Source organism: Ranitomeya variabilis, chromosome 5, assembly GCF_051348905.1.
Source record: "Ranitomeya variabilis isolate aRanVar5 chromosome 5, aRanVar5.hap1, whole genome shotgun sequence".
Taxonomy (NCBI): Eukaryota; Metazoa; Chordata; class Amphibia; order Anura; family Dendrobatidae; genus Ranitomeya; species Ranitomeya variabilis.
Genome location: NC_135236.1, coordinates 537,446,820 through 537,467,256, shown reverse-complemented (window position 1 = coordinate 537,467,256; position 20,437 = coordinate 537,446,820). Strand labels below are relative to the sequence as shown.

The 20,437-nt window shown below is 40.7% G+C and overlaps 1 protein-coding gene across 1 annotated transcript in view; it reads left to right on the top strand.

The window, feature by feature from the left end:
• The first annotated feature begins 340 nt into the window (after window positions 1-340).
• Window positions 341-20,437, top strand: part of KCTD16 (potassium channel tetramerization domain containing 16) — a 443,382-nt gene continuing 423,285 nt past the window's right edge. The window contains exons 1-2 of the mRNA XM_077265837.1: window positions 341-827; window positions 1,015-2,120. Coding sequence (XP_077121952.1) covers window positions 1,289-2,120 — 832 coding nt within the window. The 5' untranslated portion in view covers window positions 341-827; window positions 1,015-1,288. The remainder of the gene's footprint in view (window positions 828-1,014; window positions 2,121-20,437) is intronic.

The window sequence follows — 20,437 nt, the reverse complement described above, 5'->3', positions numbered from 1 at the left end:
AAGGCTATAATTGCGAAGCACAGCTTTGTCCCTAATTGCTGTAATCTGCAACAACATAACCAATTAGAATCAATACTTGATGTGACAACTTAAATGGAGGTTAATAGGTTAAATCGCCCAGGGGATAGGTACGACGTAAAATTGCTCTTCGCACTTTCATATTTTCACCTGTTTGGAGCAAAAGCGTCTGTTGACAGCTCACAAATGGATCCTCTGCTTTTATTTTCTCCCTCACAGTTATATTCCTTTAAGATGATGTAATAGTTATTTCCCTGGTTGGTTTCTTCCCTGCACTGCTGAAATAGCACCATCTCAGAACAGCCCTGGGAACTGTGGATCCACCCAGCGCAGCAGCTAGAGCAGGCTCAGCAACCAAGCATCAGAGCACCCAGAGCTGAATAATCAGCCGGTGCTGCTGCTGCCTGCCTGCCTCCCTGCCTGCTCCTCCTGTCCCTACCTGGAAGTATGATAGCCTCTATGTTCCTGCTAGTACCTGGAGTATCTGATGTGCACCCTGCTCCATGCTGGCTGCCTGCTATGAATGAGAGGTTTTTACAAGACATTTAGAAACCAGCATCCCATCTGGAGAAAGCTTTTTCATCTCCCCTAATAAGGAGCCTTTTTTTCTTTTTTTAGTGTGCTTTTTTTTTTTTGCTGACCACTTCAACTGAAAAAGGCATCATAGCCTCTGCTATCCAGAAGCTGCCAACTTTCCGCACATGCAAGGAGCTACACCTTTCCCATACTTTTTGATTATTTTATATTTATTTCTATTACTGTGTATCTAAAGTGTCATCTTTTCCATATGAAAGGATTATGCAACACAGGTACAGTAATTTTATCACTATAATCTAGATTTTCACTTTTAACTAACAGCATATAAAATGTCAATTTTTTTCCCATAATGTAAATGACTTGCAGAGATTTTTCTATGTACGTAAACAATTTATATGATTTATACCATTTTTATAATTTTCACTTTCTAAGAGCTTTACAAATATTCTCTTTTGACAGATCCTTGTACCTCTGTTCGTTCAGTATGACCTTGCTTCCAGTGACTTCAGGGTGATGTGTACCCTTTTTATGCCTTTTTAGCAAGTTACTATTTGATTTCGGACACAGACTGTTATGTTACTGACCAGCTGTAACTGACTTCATGACCAAGAAATTCAGAATCAGCAGAGAGTTGGTACACCTTGGGAATATAGATTTCAATTTTTCACTTCGATTTTAAAATTCATGAACAATTTGTACCATAATTAGTGGAATCTGTTAAAAAAAAAGCACAATGGCTCTGAGTGGAAACTGCAGAACTTATGCTCCACCTAGAGACCAAGGGACCATCCTGCAATCTTTTCCAGAGGTGGTTGAATTAAATGTCGGTGGACAAGTTTACTTTACACGCCATTCAACGTTGACCAGTATACCCCATTCTTTGCTTTGGAAAATGTTCACCTCAAAAAGGGACTCTATAAATGACCTGGCCAAAGATGCCAAAGGACGATTCTTTATTGACCGAGATGGGTTTCTTTTCCGTTACGTGCTTGATTTCCTCAGAGACAGGCAAGTGGTCTTGCCAGATCATTTCCCAGAAAAAGGGAGATTGAAAAGAGAAGCTGAATACTTCATGCTCCCTGAACTTGTGAAGATCTTAGCACCCGATGAAGTAAAACAGAGTCCTGACGACTACTGCCATAGTGACTTTGAGGAAGTATCCCAAGGAAGTGAAACAAGAATATGCCCATCATCTTCTTTAATGCCTTCAGACAGAAAATGGGGCTTCATCACTGTTGGTTACAGGGGATCTTGCACTATGGGCCGAGAAAGTCAAGCGGATGCAAAGTTTCGTAGGGTTCCAAGAATTCTCGTTTGTGGTCGTATTGCTCTCGCCAAAGAGGTTTTTGGAGAAACGTTAAATGAAAGCAGAGATCCAGACCGAGCACCAGAGAAATACACCTCAAGGTTTTATCTCAAGTTCAAGCATCTAGAGAGAGCATTTGACATGTTGTCAGAGTGTGGATTCCATATGGTAGCCTGTAACTCCTCGGTGACAGCTTCATTCGTCAATCAGTATACTGATGACAAGATCTGGTCCAGTTATACAGAATACGTTTTTTACCGTAAGTACTACTCAACTCAAGCAATACCATAACGTTTTCTGGAGTATAAATATGGAGCATATTGTGTTAATCTGAAAGCACCAATGATGAAATGAAACTTGAAATCCTATGGCTAGGTGGCACTAGAGGCCAGTGGAAATGTTATTGGGCTGGAGCTGACTGCTGTGCCTTACTTTATAAATCAACAGGATGTCATTCTCACACAGTAGCTAAGCATTTACAGCTAAAAGAAGGGGAGAAGCTGGGATGGGATTAGAGGAGGCAGTAAATCTTTTGATTTGCTCTCCTTTCATGCAGGATACTTAGAAATGAATTTTCAGTACTTGGCTTTTATATTTATATGACTAGTACACTTGTTCAGTGCATGTTTATGGCACAGCTAGCCACAGGCTCCCTCATGCTGGCTTTATGAAAGATTTAAAGCCAAAAAACAGAAAAGTTGGATATGTTCATATTTTCAATGTCTAATCCTTTAAGGTTTCTATTAATGCCATCTGAATGTAAAATGTGGCGTATGAATATAACTCTAAATCTGTAATGTTTTAGTCCTTATAAGAACCATGCAGCTTAAACAGGTACCACGATTTGGGATATTTTGGCTTTGCTAAGGATATATATGATGTGTATGTAATTTATGTGCTTTTTCAGGAGTACATTGAAAAAAAAATAGATCCCTGACAAAGGTCTGATAGATATTAGTCTTGGGAGTTTAGCTAAATTGGTTTTTATATCTCTTAAGGCATTGTTGAAAATCAAGTCAATTTTTGTGGATATATGTTACATAAAATATTTATTGGATGTATAGATTTTCCTTTACTAGGTCTAAAAAGGGTTTTTTGATATGTGTGATATGTGATATGACTGATACCGTCCTTCTAATGTTAATTAGCCATGTCATTGTATTTTATGTGTGCTGTAAGTTGGTCATTGATCTATATAGTGTTCTCATATCCTGGAGTTTTAGCAAGCTACCGGTATATCTAATGCCGAGGAAAGGCAGGAGCTATCATAATTATAGGAATTGGGTGGGGAGTGTGGTGACATGCAGAATTTTGATTGAATCTCGTAGAACTACACTGATTGATGGTTTTTATATAAATAATTTTACTTTTGTGCCCTTTTTCATTTACGCATTTTGTATATGTGTAATATATTTCAAATATATCATCTTTTTGCCTAATTTTGCACACGATGTAAGCCAGAAAATATGACAGTTTCAGTTCCTCCTTTTAATAGTAATCCAAATGAAGCAATGTATCATAACTGACCAAAAATTTAAATGGACGCCTTTTGCATCGGTTCAACAAAATTTGAACCCTTCTCTAATACTATGGATCTCCCCTTCTGAACTCGGACTTAGAAAACTCTGTGCTATTGGGAAACCTTTAGAAGAAGGATTTAGCGGTAAAGGTCTCAAATGTTGAGCTGTGGTTTAGTTCAAGTAGTGGAGACACTGGTTATAGCTATCGGTTGTGTTGGTACTGGTTGTCCTCTTAACTATATTTCTGAGTTCTCTCTCGGATTTTCTTTTACGTCTTAAGTCGCGAAATAGACATATGATTTACTCATTATGACAACATTGACGTTGACATTGATCTGGTGATCGCTACTTTTCTGGCTCCTGATCTCCTTGGCAGCCGGCTTTTATTCTGATGGGAGGGGTTAATCAGTCACTTCTTTCCCATTTAGACTATATGAGTATCCATGCAATAGGCTGGACTAAGTCTGTGGGAGAGGGAGGTGTTCTGATTTGCTAAATGTTCCCTCAGGCTTATCGAGGAAGGGGACAAAACTAAGGACACTCCTTTGTGACAACCACATTATCTGAGTGCCCAAATCTTTACTGCGATGTATAGACTTCATTTATGCCGAACTCTTAACATTATTAGAAGAAAAGCTTTTCATTATTCCTGATACATACTGATACTTATCATCAGCATAATTGACCAAGTACATACATTTTCAGGGGCCTGTGTGGAGAGGAAGATGCATGTACTGTTGAAAGAAGATTCAGGTAGATAAGATGTCTTCAGATTGACATATATTTGTACCAAGACAATCTTTTTTTTTCTTCCTCTTATTGGTAGATTATGTGGGTGTGGTCGTTAATATCTTTTCAGTTTGTTTAGACAAATGCTCAGTCTGATGGACACTTCTTCTCTACCTTCTACTTCTGGTGCTATCGTGGCAAGAGAAAGAAAAGCAGTAGATACACAACACTGTTTATAGTCCATCTTTTACACTTATAGACACTATGACTCTCTGACTATCCATCACGGTCTAGATCCAAATAAGCTTTTTTCTGAAATTATAGTCATGTTTTGTGAAAACTAAGGACAAACTAGTTGACTTGTTGTCACTTAGAATCCCTTTAACACCTATCTAGGGAATAGGTGATAACTAATTCATTGGTGTCGGTGGATCCACATTGATCGGCAAAATTAGAATCTTTAATCCACTTTTCAAAATGAAGCACAAGGTCAGATGTCTGATGGCCGAACCATTCATTCGCTATGGGGCTGCAAAAAATGCATAGCTCTCGGCAGTCACATAGGGAATGAATGGAGCGGAGGTCGAGCATGCGTACTGCCACAACATTGTGTCAGAGAGAAAAGTCTTCCAATCTGTTCATCGATGTATGTCCTCAGATTCCCACCGATCACTAAATTATCACCTAACCTGTGGATAGGCAATAACTTCTATTCACTGGAGAAGCCCATAAAATGTATGAGTGCAGTGTGTTTTTATGGTCGCAATAGTGCTGATATCACCATACAAATGACAACCTTGATTATTTTTTATACCAGGGCTATTACTATTCAAAAAGAATCTGCCTTCTAGAGTTTGGCATGTCTTTAGTTAAAAGCAGGTATGACGTTTCCACTGATGTACCGCAGAAATATAAATATAATAGTTATAGTGCACTTTCATTTTCCACATCAGCTGATCACAGGGAAACTATTCTATGATCCTTAGAGGACGAGTAACATACAATTATATGAATCTCTAAAATTAGGATTGTATTCTCATTAGATCTCTATTTAATGCTTTACTCGACCAAGGTTTCTAGTAGGAGAACTGTTGTAAGCATCGTACATACCAGCTCAGGCCGGTTTCACACGTCAGTGATTCCGGTACGTGAGGTGTCAGTTTTCTCACGTACCGGAGCCACTGACACACGTAGACACATTGAAATCAATGCATCTGTGCAGATGTCATTGATTTTTTGCGGACCGTGTCTCCGTGTGCCAAACACAGAGACATGTCAGTGTTCGTGGGAGAGCACGGATTACACGGACCCATTAAAGTCAATGGGTCCGTGTAAAACACGTACCGCACACGGAAGTTCTCCGTGTGCAGTCTCTGTGCCGTGCAGGAGACAGCGCTACAGTAAGCGCTGTCCCCCCCACATGGTGCTGAATCCGCGATTCATATCTTCCCTGCAGCAGCGTTTGCTGCATAGAAGATATGAATAATAGTGTTTAAAAGAAAGATCTATCTGTCCACCTGTGCGCCCCCCCACCCCCTGTGCGCCCCCCCGCTGTTATTAAAATACTCACCCGCCTCCCTCGCAGTGTCCTGTCCTGGCCGCACCTTCTACTGTATGCGGTCACGTGGGGCCGCCGATTAGAGTCATGAATATGTGGCTCCACCTCCCATAGGAGACTGTAAATGAGCGGCCCCACGTGACCGCATACAGTAGAAGGTGCGGCCAGGACAGGAAGCAGCGACAGCCAACGAGGGAGCCGGGTGAGTATTTTCAGAACAGCAGGGGGGCGCACAGGGGGTGGGGGGGTGCACAGGGGGTGGGAGGGCGGGGGACAGATAGATCTTTCTTTTAAACACTATTATTCATATCTTCTATGCAGCAAACGCTGCTGCAGGGAAGATATGAATAGCGGATTCAGCACCAGATGCTGGTACGTGTGGTACCCAGCACGGTGTGTGGTACCCAGTGGGCACACGGGCGGCACATGTGTGCCGCACGTGTGCCACACTGATGTATACCAGAAACGTAGGGGCACACGGACACGGATAATTCCGGTACCGTTTTTTTCCGGTACCGGAATTATCTGGACGTGTGGGACAGGCCTCAGGGTGATATTTAGGGTCGGATCGAAGGGGTTGCAATAAGCCATGCTGGTACTTTCCTTCCCTGATAATAACCGATTCTGAGCTCTCCCCTGCCAGAATAAGGCAGATAAGGTCCCATTTATATAAATGCCACCAAAACAAACCTTTTCTGGTGAATTGAACTGATTATCAGTCGCCAAAATTTTTGCAATAAATCTGCAGCTTGTGAATCAACTCTAAAGAGGAATGACCTAGGCCAAGGATTTAATTAGATAGCAATACCCCTCCTTCTAACGCTGCGCTCCCACCGGGGTCATCAGTTCATGATAATTTAGAGTTACTAATCTGAAACGGTATGTCATGATAAAGCGACAGTAGTAGTGCATGAAAAGGAACGGTCATAGAAAAGTTTATATTTCTTATTGATTTTATTCTAGAAATGACTGCACATGTATGCTTATCTTTACAGTGAAGGAAATAGCAGCTGTAATCCTCAGCCATAACTACAATAAGGCTGTGTTCAAGCATAGAATAAATCCTGCAGGTTTTTTTTCCACTGTTTTTCTTTTTTTTGTTACGGTGTGCAGAAAACCTGTTGCATTTAATTGTTCCAGCAAAGTGGATGTAGGCACTGTTTAATCGTGTGTGTTTTGTGGTGCGTTTTTTTCTTTACATGCTTCCACGGAGAGCTCGAAAAAGTGCAGGGAAAAAACAACTGCATTTTTAAATGCAGAATCAAAGATTTTTTGTATTAAAAAAAGCATAAAACAAGCTTCAAATTTGCATCAAATGAAGGGCAAACAGCATCAAAAAGTGCAGTGATCGGAGAAGATTGTAAAAGCATCTTTTGGTGAAAACACTTACAGAAAACATGTGGTGTGATAATAAACTCACCTACCGCCACTCTCTCCAGTGGATGTCCAGCACCGCCTCTGACTGACGTCACCGCTATTGTGACTAGCCAGTTCACTCTATGCGTGAGAGGGGAGTCTCGTAGGGCTCGCTCACACTGGCATAGATTCATGCGAGAGAATCGGGCCGAATATGCAAAGACTCTGTTTACTGTGATTCAATTTAGAGTTAAGCGAATATGTTCAGAATCGGTCGCCGAATCTGAAATTGCCATGTTCGTGCCATATTGGTATCCTATTTGTGCCGAATTTATGTTTGCTGATCAGTCCCGAACATATTCGTTCATTTCTACTCCCATTGACTCCAATGACGTTTAGTTGTTTTTGACGAATGTTGCAAAGCCAATATTCGCCACCGATCATAATCGGAACCGAATTTTGAAAGATTCTCTCAACTCTAATCCAATGCTCTCGCATGAGAGAATCGCAGTATGGGTGCGGAGAAGGAAAACTTCATTTATCCATCTCCATTGTCTCTGTGTGTTTACATCAGACTGTACTCAGATGACATCCGAGTGCAGTCCAGTGTTTTAGACTTGCATGTGTGTGTGGTCCGATTGTCGCAGGACACCAGAAAGGGCAGGAATAGAAGTGTATTATTACACTCACACTATACATACAAATATATACACATTTAATTATTACAAAAACTTAATGGCAAGGTTTCTGTAATTAAAGTGACTGTCAGCACAGGATAAGGCCGGCGTCACACTCGGCGTAGGGAAATATGGTCCGTATTTTACAGGCATAATACACAGAAATGAACCCAAAACAGTGATCCGTATGTCATCCGTAGGCAGGGTGTGGCTGCGTATTTTACGCATGTCATCCTCCGTATGTAATCCGTATGGCATCCGTACTGCGTTTTTTTCTCACAACCTTGCAAAATGGACATAGAATGGATCCATGGGCTCAAATATTCCTGAAAACATATATACAGTCTATATGTATATATGTCTGTGAGACATATATATATATATATTTATATTTAATACAGCACTAGATAGCATAAAAGCCAGTAATTCAATCTCCTTATCAAACAATTGAATCACCGGCTTTTATGCTATCTAGCTCTGTATTAAATATAAATATATATATACAGTATATGTCTCAATGACATATATATATATATATATATATATATATATATATATATATATATATATGTATATCTACCTATTCTATGTGTAGACATTTATTCTACCTATTCTATTCTGTCAGTGTGATTTTACTGTACACCGCGCTGAATTCACGGCTTTTGTATAGAACACCGCTGCGTATTTCTCGCAAGTCACACTGATGGTCCGTGTGTAATCTGTATTTTTCTCTCCCCCATAGACTTTCTTTGGCGGATTGTTTGCGCAATACGGTGACAATTGCAGCATGCTGCGATTTTCTACGCACGTAAAATACAGCTGCAAAATATAAAGCAGATAGGAGCTGCCCCATAGAGAATCATTGGTCAGTGTGCAATGCGTTGTTTTTGCACCTCTCATACGTCCGTAAAACTCTCTAGTGTGACGCCGGCCTTACTGTTCAAACCAAGTACTGTCACTCGGTGATTTACGGCGAGGCCAAAAATGTATATACACCTTCCCACCTGCTTGGTTTCCTTCCTCAATTCTCTGGCTCTATTAAGCCAGAGCTGTTAATCAAAGCAGAAGGGGAGGCGATAAGGAGGAAAAGCAAGCAGGTGGGAAGGTGTAGGTAAATGCTTGGCCCTGATGCATTGAGCGCCTGCACTTGGATTGAAAAGCCATTCTGTGCTGACAGTCCATGTAAACATTGCAGGTTTGTCCTACAGCACCGATGCAGAAAGGCAACAGAAACATCTGCCCTGTCTCCTGTATGTACATATGAGCCATGTATATATATATATATATATATATATATATATATATATATATATATATATATACACACTCTCAACGCTAGGGACTGTCAGCACAGAGTGACTGTTCAAACCAAGTACAGAGGGTGGTGCACCCTTGGTGTAGCCAAACATTTAAGTGCAACTTCTTGTTTTCCCTCCATCTCCACATCCCTCTTATTTGATTGACAGCTCTGGCTTTATAGAGTCAGAGAAGGGCAGAGATAGAAAGAAGTAGATGGGAAGGGTCACTGAGCTGTTTGGCCTCGCCAAGGGTGCACCATGTTCCTGCCCTTTTTTTTGGCCAGTCATTCTGTGCTGTCAGAGTCCCTTTAGACCACCAAACTGAATGTGGGCTAAGTAGTTCATGACAGTCTATCGGTATACTAGAGGTTAGATATTATTGATCTCCATACTTGCTTTACTTCATCGCCTCCGATGTTATTGGTCAGTTTTGGCGTCATATTTAACATTTCCAAATTGTATAACAGATCAGTCTTCATAGATAAGTTACTTTTTATTTCCTTTCTCTCTTTTGTTATAATAGTTTCTCCAATTATACCTATTTTTATAACCCTTTGGTCCCTATAGCAGAATTGCATCTCTCCGTACTATCTCTTTCTTTATGTATCTTCTGTTTATTCCATGACTGAGGTTACCGTCTGTTATCACTACCTGCCACATTTTCTTTTCTTTTGCATTTCCTTCTATACTTTATTACAGTTATTCTACAACCTCCAAGCTGTCATCCTCTCTCCCAATTTTTCAACAGCCGTTAGACCTTGAACTTGCAGCACATTATTATGTTACTCTTTATTCCTCCGCTGACCTCAATCAGTGTTCTCTGTTTTATCTATTTTAAAGACAATATATATATATATATATATGTATATATTATATACACATATATAATATATATATAATTATTATTATTTTTGGTTATCTAGGGAATTTACAGACTAATTTTGTTAGCTAATAGCTTGCCTACATCCTATGGATGACTAAAGCTTAGGAAAAATGTAATGATTATTGACAGAGTAACAGGAGTAATTGTTTTCTGTCTCTACATAATCTATATGCTGAAATACTAATCTTCATTCAACTTTTATTTAAAATACAGTTTTTTGTAGAAATGCTTGATTAATGTACTAATGGCTTGCAGTGGTACATGATAACATTAAAAAAGTCCTAATTTAGAAGATTCTGGATGCTTTTTTTCCACAAACAGCTATGTCCATGGCGTGTGTCTGGAGTTTTTGAGTTTAAGTACACTAAAAAGGAATGAGGAAATCTACATCACCACCAACGTGTTATCAGGTGTGGCATTATATTTGGAAGCAGACATCTTTTTCACATTTTGGCAACCCCATTAAGTAGTTTTGTAGCCATTATCAACAAGCCAAGGAAGAGTGGTACTATTACATAGTTATTAAGGTTGAAGGAAGACTTTAAGTCCATCTAGTTCAACCCATAGCCTAACCTAACATGCCCTAACATGTTGATCCAGAGGAAGGCAAAAAAAACCCATGTGGCAAAGAGTAAGCTCCACCTTGGGGAAAAAAATTCCTTCCCGACTCCACATACGGCAATCAGACTAGTTCCCTGGATCAACGCCCTATCAAGGAATCTAGTGTATATACCCTGTAATATTATACTTTTCCAGAAAGGTATCCAGTCCCCTCTTAAATTTAAGTAATGAATCACTCATTACAACATCATAAGGAAGAGTTCCATAGTCTCACTGCTCTTACAGTAAAGAATCCGCGTCTGTTATTATGCTTAAACCTTCTTTCCTCCAGACGTAGAGGATGCCCCCTTGTCCCTGTCTCAGGTCTATGATTAAAAAGATCATCAGAAAGGTCTTTGTACTGTCCCCTCATATATTTATACATTAACATAAGATCACCCCTTAGTCTTCATTTTTCCAAACTAAATAGCCCCAAGTGTAATAACCTATCTTGGTATTGCAGACCCCCCAGTCCTCTAATAACCTTGGTCGCTCTTCTCTGCACCCGCTCCAGTTCAGCTATGTCTTTCTTATACACCGGAGACCAGAACTGTGCACAGTATTCTAAGTGTGGTCGAACTAGTGACTTGTATAGAGGTAAAATTATGTTCTCCTCATGAGCATCTATGCCTCTTTTAATGCATCCCATTATTTTATTTGCCTTTGTAGCAGTTGCCTGACACTGGCCACTGAATATGAGTTTGTCATCCACCCATACACCCAGGTCTTTTTCATTGACAGTTTTGCCCAGAGTTTTAGAATTAAGCACATAGTTATACATCTTATTACTTCTACCCAAGTGCATGAACCTTACATTTATCCCCATTAAAGCTCATTTGCCATTTATCAGCCCAAGCTTCTAGTTTACATAAATCATCCTGTAATATAAAATTGCCCTCCCCTGTATTGATTACCCTGCAGAGTTTAGTGTCATCTGCAAATATTGAATTTGTACTCTGAATGCCCCCTACAAGGTCATTAATAAATATGTTAAAAAGAAGAGGGCCCAATACTGACCCCTGTGGTACCCCACTTCTAACCGCGACCCAGTCTGAGTGTGCTCCATTAATAACCACCCTTTGTTTCCTATCCCTGAGCCAGCTCTCAACCCACTTACACATATTTTCCCCTATCCCCATTATTCTCATTTTATGTAACAACCTTTTGTGTGGCACCGTATAAAAAGCTTTTGAAAAGTCCATATACACTACATCCACTGGGCTCCCTTGGTCCAGTCCGGAACTTACCTTTTCATAGAAGCTGATCAAATTAGTCTGACATGAACGGTCCCTAGTAAACCCGTGCTGATACTGGGTCATGAGGTTATTCCTCTTCAGATACTCCAGTATAGCATCCCTTAGAATGCCCTCCAGGATTTTACCCACAGTAGAGGTTAAGCTTACTGGCCTATAATTACCAAGTTCAGTTTTTGTCCCCTTTTTGAATATTGGCACCACATTTGCTATACGCCAGTCCTGTGGTACAGACCCTGTTATTATGGAGTCTTTAAAGATTAAAAATAATGGTCTATCATTGACTGTACTTAATTCCTGCAGTACTCGAGGGTGTATCTCATCCGGGCCCGGAGATTTGTCAATTTTAGTGATTTTTAGACGCCGCCATACTTCCTGCTGGGTTAAGCAGGTGACACTTAATGGGGAATTTTTATCACTAGTCATTTTGTGTGCCATGGGATTTTCTTTTGTAAATACTGATGAAAAAAAGTCATTTAGCATATTGGCTTTTTCCTCATCCTCATCCACCATTTCACCCAGACTATTTTTAAGGGGGCCAACACTATCATTTTTTAATTTCTTACTATTTATGTAGTTAAAGAATATTTTGGGATTATTTTTACTCTCTCTGGCAATGAGTCTCTCTGTCTCAATCTTTGCTGCCTTGATTTGCTTTTTACAGAATTTATTTAATTTTTTGTATTTATTTAATGCCTCCTCACTACCTACTTCCTTTAATTCTCTAAATGCTTTCTTTTTGTCACTTATTGCGCCCCTTACAGCTCTATTTAGCCATATTGGTTTCCTCCTATTTCTAGTATGTTTATTCCCATACGGTATATACTGTGCACAGGTCCTATCCAGGATGCTAATAAACGTCTCCCATTTTCTTTGTGTATTTTTATGTCTCAGGATATCGTCCCAGTTAATTGCACCAAGATCCTCTCTCATCCTTTGGAAATTTGCCCTCCTGAAGTTTAGTGTCCTTGTCACCCCTCTACTACACATCTTATTAAAGGATACACGAAAACTTATTATTTTGTGATCACTATTCCCCAAGTGACCCCCAACTCTTATATTTGATATGCGGTCTGGCCTGTTGGTTAATATTAGGTCTAGCAGTGCCCCCCTTCTTGTTGGGTCCTGAACCAGTTGTGAAAGGTAATTGTCTCTCATAGTTGTCAAAAACCGATTTCCTTTGCTGGAACTGCAGGTTTCTGTTCCCCAATCTATTTCAGGGTAGTTGAAGTCCCCCATAATAATACCATCCTCCCTCATCTATCCCATTGAGCGTCTGCTCAGTGATCAGAAGACTCCTTTCCATGTTGTCAATGGATCTCAGTGTTGCCAGCTGCACATTTAGATCTAGAATCTGGGCTTTGAAATGCTCAACGTGCTCACATCTCGCACAGCAGTATGCACCCTCGACCGGCTGAGCAAGGATTGCATACATGTGGCAAGATGTGCACTGGATGGCATTAACAATAGTGGAGCACATTTCCTAATGGGGATTGCACCACACAGAAACGTTAAATAAAAAATAAATACAAAGTTTTAATAAAAAACAGACAGCAATTCCTCCCTTGGAAACTCCCTGATTCCAAAGTCACTGAATCACAAGTCACACTTACCGCCGTTCACACTTACCCTCAGGTCACACTCAGCTCGCTCACACTCGCTATGCTGAAGATTTATAGATTTTTTTTCTCTATTTTCCCTCAACAGCAATCCACCTTGCTGTTCAAATGCACTTCCAAAAAGGACTTGAGCCCCAAACAGCTGCCCCTTATAACCCCTTAATTATGAGCCCCCACCCTAAGTTAACCCCTTGTGAATATAGCTACTCCCAATTCAGCAACTCACACCAATTCACACAGTTATTTGTTAAAGGCTTTCCAAATACCTCCTCACTGAATCACAAGTCACACTTACCGCCGTTCACACTTACGCTCAGGTCACATTCAGCTCGCTCACACTCGCTGTGCTGAAGATTTATAGATTTTTTTTTCTCTATTTCCCCTCAACAGCAATCCACCTTGCTGTTCAAATGCACTTCCAAAAAGCATTGCATGATGAGACCCCCTTTTGCACAACCAATCAACACATGGTTAGAAATGGGGAATACTACCACAGCTGTCAATAGGTTGGATATGTTGTTGCAGCCCCATTTCCTTCAGCGTGGCTGAACTGAAATACCAGTTGTTAGATGCTTGAAAGTTGGGCTAAGTTCCCATGATGACTATTTGGTGTCTTGTTGATGTTCCAGATTTTCCGCAGCATTTCTGCACCAATTCGATTTTTTCATTGCATTTTTAGTGTGTCTTTTTTAACCCCTTTCCGACATCGGGCGTAATAGTAAGCTGATGTCAGACTCCCCCTGTTTGGTGCGGGCTCCGGCACTGAGCCAGCACCTTTCCAGGCACATGTCAGCTGATTTATACAGCTGACATGTGCCCTCAACAGCCACAGGTGGAATCGCGATCCACCCGTTGCTGTTAACTAGTTAAATTCCACTTTCAATTTCTGACAGCGGCATTTAACTTGCAATTACCGGAAGTGCATCACTAATCCTGCCCATCAGTGACCCCATCACATGATTGCGGGTCGGCATGAAAACCAGAGGTCTCCAGCAGAGACATGCAAAAAAAGTATTCAAAAATATAAAAAAAATAAAAATAATAAAAAAGTTCAAATCACCCCCCTTTTGCCCAATTCAAAATAAAACAATAACAAAATCAAATATACAGATATTTGGTATCCCGTGTTCAGAATTGCCTAATCTATCAATATAAAAAAAGAAGTAACCCGATCGCTAAACGTCGTAACAAGGAAAAATTTAAAGACGTCAGAATTACGTTTTTTTGTCACTGCTATTTTGCAATAAAATGCAGTAATGGGCAATCAAAGGACTGTATCTGCAACAAAATTGTGTCAATAAAAATCTCAGCTCGGCACGCACAAAATAAGCCCTAACCCAGCCCAAGAACACAAAAAATGGAGAAGCTACAGGTCTCGGAATATGGCGCCATTTTTTTTTACCAAACTGTGGATTTTTTTTTCACCGCTTAAATAAAATATAACCTAGTGTAAATAAATTGTTTTTCACCTGCGCTAAGGATCATGGAAAAGGGGCGGGCGGGTGGATAGCGCTATATAAGGATGGGTGTTATGACCCCAATGGCAGAGGGTCTCAGAAATAAATACCAAGTCTGCAAACACAAAAAACCAGCTCATAGGGCAGTGGTAACTGGGCTGACCGTATATCTAATCCTAGCACCACAAATAGCAGCAGCCGGGGAACGTGCCTACGTTGGTTCTAGACGTCTCGCGCCAGCCGGAGAACTAACTAACCCTAGAAGGGAAAAGATAGACCTTTCTTGCCTCCAGAGAAAAGACCCCAAAAGTTGGATACAAGCCCCCAACAAATAATAACGGTGAGGTAAGAAGAAAAGACAAACGTAAGAATGAACTAGGTATTTAGCAAAGAGAGGCCCACTGACTAATAGCAGAATATAGTAAGATGACTTATACGGTCAGCAAAAACCCTATCAAAATTTCCACGCTGGATATTCAAGAACCCCCGAACCGTCTAACGGCCCGGGGGGAGAATACCAGCCCCCTAGAGCTTCCAGCAAAATCAGGAATCACATTTAGTACAAGCTGGACAAAAAATAAGAGCAATACAAATAACCAAAAAACAAGGAAGCAGGACTTAGCTTAATTTTGCAAGAACCAGGACCAGCAGACAGGAGCAAACAGAAAGGACTGATTACAACGATGCCAGGCACCAGACTGAGAATTCAGGAAGTTCATATAGCAACACCCCTGGACTAACGACCCAGGTGGGTGCCAAACTGAGGAAAGACAATCCCAGAGTCATATCACTAGTGACCACAAGAGGGAGCCAAAAAAGTCTAATTCACAACAGATGGGCTTCAGAGGGAACTCCAGCCCTGACAAAGAAGGATTGCATTCTTCGAAATGCGTTGGATTGGTTGTTCCCACACGCGCCAGCCCATTAGCTGTGACATCACAATTTCCGCTACTCCCCTTTCACACACCGCCACGGCTTCGGCATCGCTTCCTGTCGGGGCACGCTAGAAGCTGGCGGTTCCTTCCAGCTCCTGACGCCTAGCAAGGAGAACCTTCGGAGGGTTAGTGCACCTATACTAACCCTCAAAACCACAGGATCCTGTAATACGGAACTCAACACAAATGACTACATCAAGGAGAATCGATACATCTTATCATTACGGGGTATCACTGTTTTCACAATCAGTAAGTACACGACTGTACATACTAAATTGTTCTGGCACCAGAGGGCATAGCCTTGTTAAATAAACCTGGCCATCAGTACTGAAATGCCTCCAAGTACTGTAAGTATCTATATACTGTGCTTAAAGTCCCCGAACGGAAATCTTTCTCTCCACAGTGCAGGTATTAATTTTGTATTATCCATATACTTCTCTTTAGGAATACTAATCCTTAGGGTATGTGCACACGTCAGGATTTTGTCAGGATTTTGTCAGGCTTTTTCATCAGGTTTTGTAGCCAAAACCAGGAGTGGGTGATAAATGCAGAATTGGAGCATATGTTTCTATTATACTTTTCCTCTAATTGTTCCACTCCTGGTTTTGGCTACAAATCCTGATGAAAAATCCTGACAAAATCCTGACAAAATCTTGACAAAATCCTGACAAAATCCTGACGTGTGCACATAGCCTTAGCGCAGGTGAAAAACAATTTATTTGCACTATTTTCTCTCATAAGCAGGTTGTTACACAGATCCTGCCACCTCACCAGCAGCTGATCCTTTATGTTTATCCTCCAGTCCCCTTCCCCCCGTATATTCCTCAATCCCCCTCGTCATTCAGTGAAGCGCCAGTGTACACCCGTTTACTCAAAATATAACCTAGACATGTTTGGTGCCTATGAACTCAAAATGACCTGGGGAATCATATTGGCAGGTCAGTTTCAGCATTTAGTGAACATTGTAAAAAAAAAAAAAACAACTATGGGATTTCACTTTTTTCAAAAATTTCACTGCACTTGGAATTGTTTTCCCGTTTTCCAGTACATGATATGTTATAACCAATCATGTCGTTCAAAAGTACAACTTGACCCACAAAAAACAAGCCCTGACATGACCATATTAGTAGAAAAATAAAAAAGTTATGGCTGCGAAGAAGGGGAGCAAAAAACAAAAACGCAAATACTAAAATACCTCTGTTCGTTAAGGTGTTAGTAGGCTTTTTATTGTGTATTTTTTTTCTGTGGTTTCTGCTTTCAGTGTGTCATGTTTTAAATGAAGATGCTTTGTTTTTTATACTTACTGTTACCTAACTTTCATAACATTTTATTAATAAAGTCTTATGCGGATTACATGTGCTTTTAGAGCATTTCCATACAATAAAAATACAAATCCATTTTTTACCTGCAGATTTTCCTCATCTTATTCAAGTGTATGGGGAAAATCCACAAATAAAACATATGTTTTCCTGAAAAAAATGTAAATTGACATGTTGCAGATTTCAAACACGTACTACAGGTCAGTTTGCCCTACATCAAAAAGAGCTCAATGGGAATGAGAGCTCTATAAATCCCATACACTTATCTGTAAATGTAAGACATTGCGTTTTTTACCCAGTGAAAATACACAGCATGCAAAATACACCAAATACTGATTGTGGGAACTAATCCTTAAGGTACCATCACACTCAGCGACGCTGCAGCGATATAGACAACGAGCCGATTGCTGCAGCGTCGCTGTTTAGGTCGCTGGGGAGCTGTCACACAGACAGCTCTCTCCAGCGACCAACGATCAGGAGAACGACTTCGGCATCGTTGAAACTGTCTTCAACGATGCCGAAGTCCCCCTGCAGCACCCGGGTAACCAGGGTAAATATCAGGTTACTAAGTGCAGGGCCGCGCTTAGTAACCCGATATTTACCCTGGTTACCATTGTAAAAGTAAAAAAAAAACACTACATACTCACCTTCTTATGTCTGTCACATTCCCCGGCGTTCACAGGGTTACCGGGCTGCTGCTCAGAGCTTCCTGCACTGACTGACTGTGTCAGCACCGGCAGTAGCAGAGCACAGCGGTGACGTCACCGCTGTGCTCTGCTTTACGGCCGGCCGGTGCTGACACAGTCAGTCAGTGCAGGAAGCTCTGAGCAGCAGCGCGGTAACCCTGTGGACGCCAGGGGACGTGACAGACATCAGAATGTGAGTATGTAGTGTTACTAAGCACGGCCCTGCAGTTAGTAACCCGATGTTTACCCTGGTTACAAGTGAAAACATCGCTGTATCGGCGTCACACATGCAGATACAGCGGTGATCAAGCGACGAAATAAAGTTCTGGACTTCTAGCTCCGACCAGCGATATCACAGCGGGATCCAGATCGCTGCTGCGTGTCAAACACAACAATATCGCTATCCAGGACGGATCGTCGTCGTTCTCGCTGCAAAGTCGCTTAGTGTGAAGGTACCTTTACACTACTCCAAAGCTGTGTAGCTCTCTAATCAGTGCTTTATCTCTTGCTTGTGGGAAAGTGTTGTACTCTTCCCAGTCAATATTTTGCTTAAGTATGATGAAGATCACTGTCCACACCAGGTTGTAGAAGCTGCTAAAGCTGCAATTCCAGGTAACCAACAGATTAACAAGAGATAATTAAAAGGCACATATTGCCCAACATACATCATTTCCCCTGTTCCTCCAAGAAACAGAAGCTGAAAAGGCATGTTGAGAAATGTGTATAAAGGTTGGAAGGAATAATATCCAATTTTAATGAGTTACTACATAGTAACATAGTTAGCAAGGCCGAAAAAAATATTTGTCCATCCAGTTCAGCCTATATTCTGTCAGATTAAATCCACAGATCTACAGTATGTCCTTCTAAAGAACCTAATAACTGTAAGATACAATATTGTTACGCTCCAGGAAGACATCCAAGCCTCTCTTGAACCCCGAGACCGAGTTCGCCATCACCACTTCCTCAAGCAAGGAATTCCAGATTCTCACTGCCCTAACAGTAAAGAATCCTCTTCTATGTTGGTGGAAAAACCATCTCTCCTCCAGACGCAGAGAATGCCCCCTTGTGACCATCACCTTCCTTGGTATAAACAGATCCTCAGCGAGATATCTATTTTGTCCCCTTATATACTTATACATGGTTATTAGATTGCCCCTCAGTCGTCTTTTTTCTAGATTAAATAATCCTAATTTTGCTAATCTCTCTGGGTATTGTAGTTTCCCCATTTGTTTAATTATTTTGTTGCCCTCCATGGTACTCGCTCTAGTTCCGTTATATCCTTCCTGAGCAACAGTGCCCATAGCTGTACACAGTACTCCATGTGCGGTCTAACCAGCGATTTGTACAGAGGCAGTATAATGCTCTCATCATGTGTATCCAGACTCCTTTTCATGCACCCCATGATCCTGTTTCCCTGGCAGCCGTTACCTGGCACTGGCTGCTCCTGGTAAGTTTATCATTAACTAGGATCCCCAAGTCCTTCTCCATGTCAGATTTACCCAGTGCTTTCCCTTTCAGTGTGTAATGGTGATATTGATTCCTTCTTCCCATGTGTATAACCTTACATTTATCACTGTGAAACTGCATCTGCCACCTTTCAGCCCAAGTTTCCAGCTTATCCAGATCCATCTGTAGCAGAACACTATCTTCTCTTGTATTGACTGCTTTACATAGTTTTGTATCATCTGCAAATATAGATATTTTACTGTGTAAACCTTCTACCTGATTGTTAATAAATATGTTGGAGAACAGGTCCCAAAACCGACCCCTGCGGTACCCCACTGGTCACAGTGACCCAGTTAGAGAATATACCATTTATAACCACCCTCTGCTTTCTATCACTAAGCCAGTTACTTACCCATTTACACACATTTTCCCCCAGACCAAGCATTCTCATTTTGTGTACCAACCTCTTGTGCGGCACGGTATCAAACGCTTTGGAAAAATCAAGATATACCACGTCCAATGACTCACCTTGGTCCAGTCTATAGCTTACCTCTTCATAAAAACTGATTAGATTGGTTTGACAAGAGAGATTCCTCGTAAACCCAAGCTGATATGGAGTTAAACAATTATTCTCATTGAGATAATGCAGAATAACATCCTTCAGAAACCCTTCAAATATTTTACCAACAATAGAGGTTAGTTCATAATTATGTTGTCATTTCCTGCATTACTCCTTACAGAAGCAAAAAAAAAACAGTACCACAGACAAGAACATTGTTCTGCTCGCCATGTTCTAAAACTTAATGGGGTTTTCCCACAAAATACACCTTAATCAATACATCTTGGAATAAGAAATGTTTCACAATTGGATTTGTTAACCCATTATCTACCAATGTCCTTTTTTGGGACGCCTAATCTTTAGCTTCTAGCAACTAAGATTTTATAATTTTTAGAATTAGGTCCAATTTTTTGTGTTGTGTTTGTAAAATGAATGTTTTCAAAATAGGAAATCATGTCATTGTCACTTTTAATTGCATATTGGGACGCCCTTTTCTGAAAAAAGCGGAAAAAAGCGCAACATATGCACAAAAATTGCGGAATGCATTATAAATGATCGGATGCATCATTGCATCATGATGGGATGCATATGTATGCGGTTTTTAAGCATTTTTATCGCTTTTTTATAGCAAAAAAAACTGCGAAAAATCCTGAACCTTTTTTTTCTGATTTGCCCTATAAC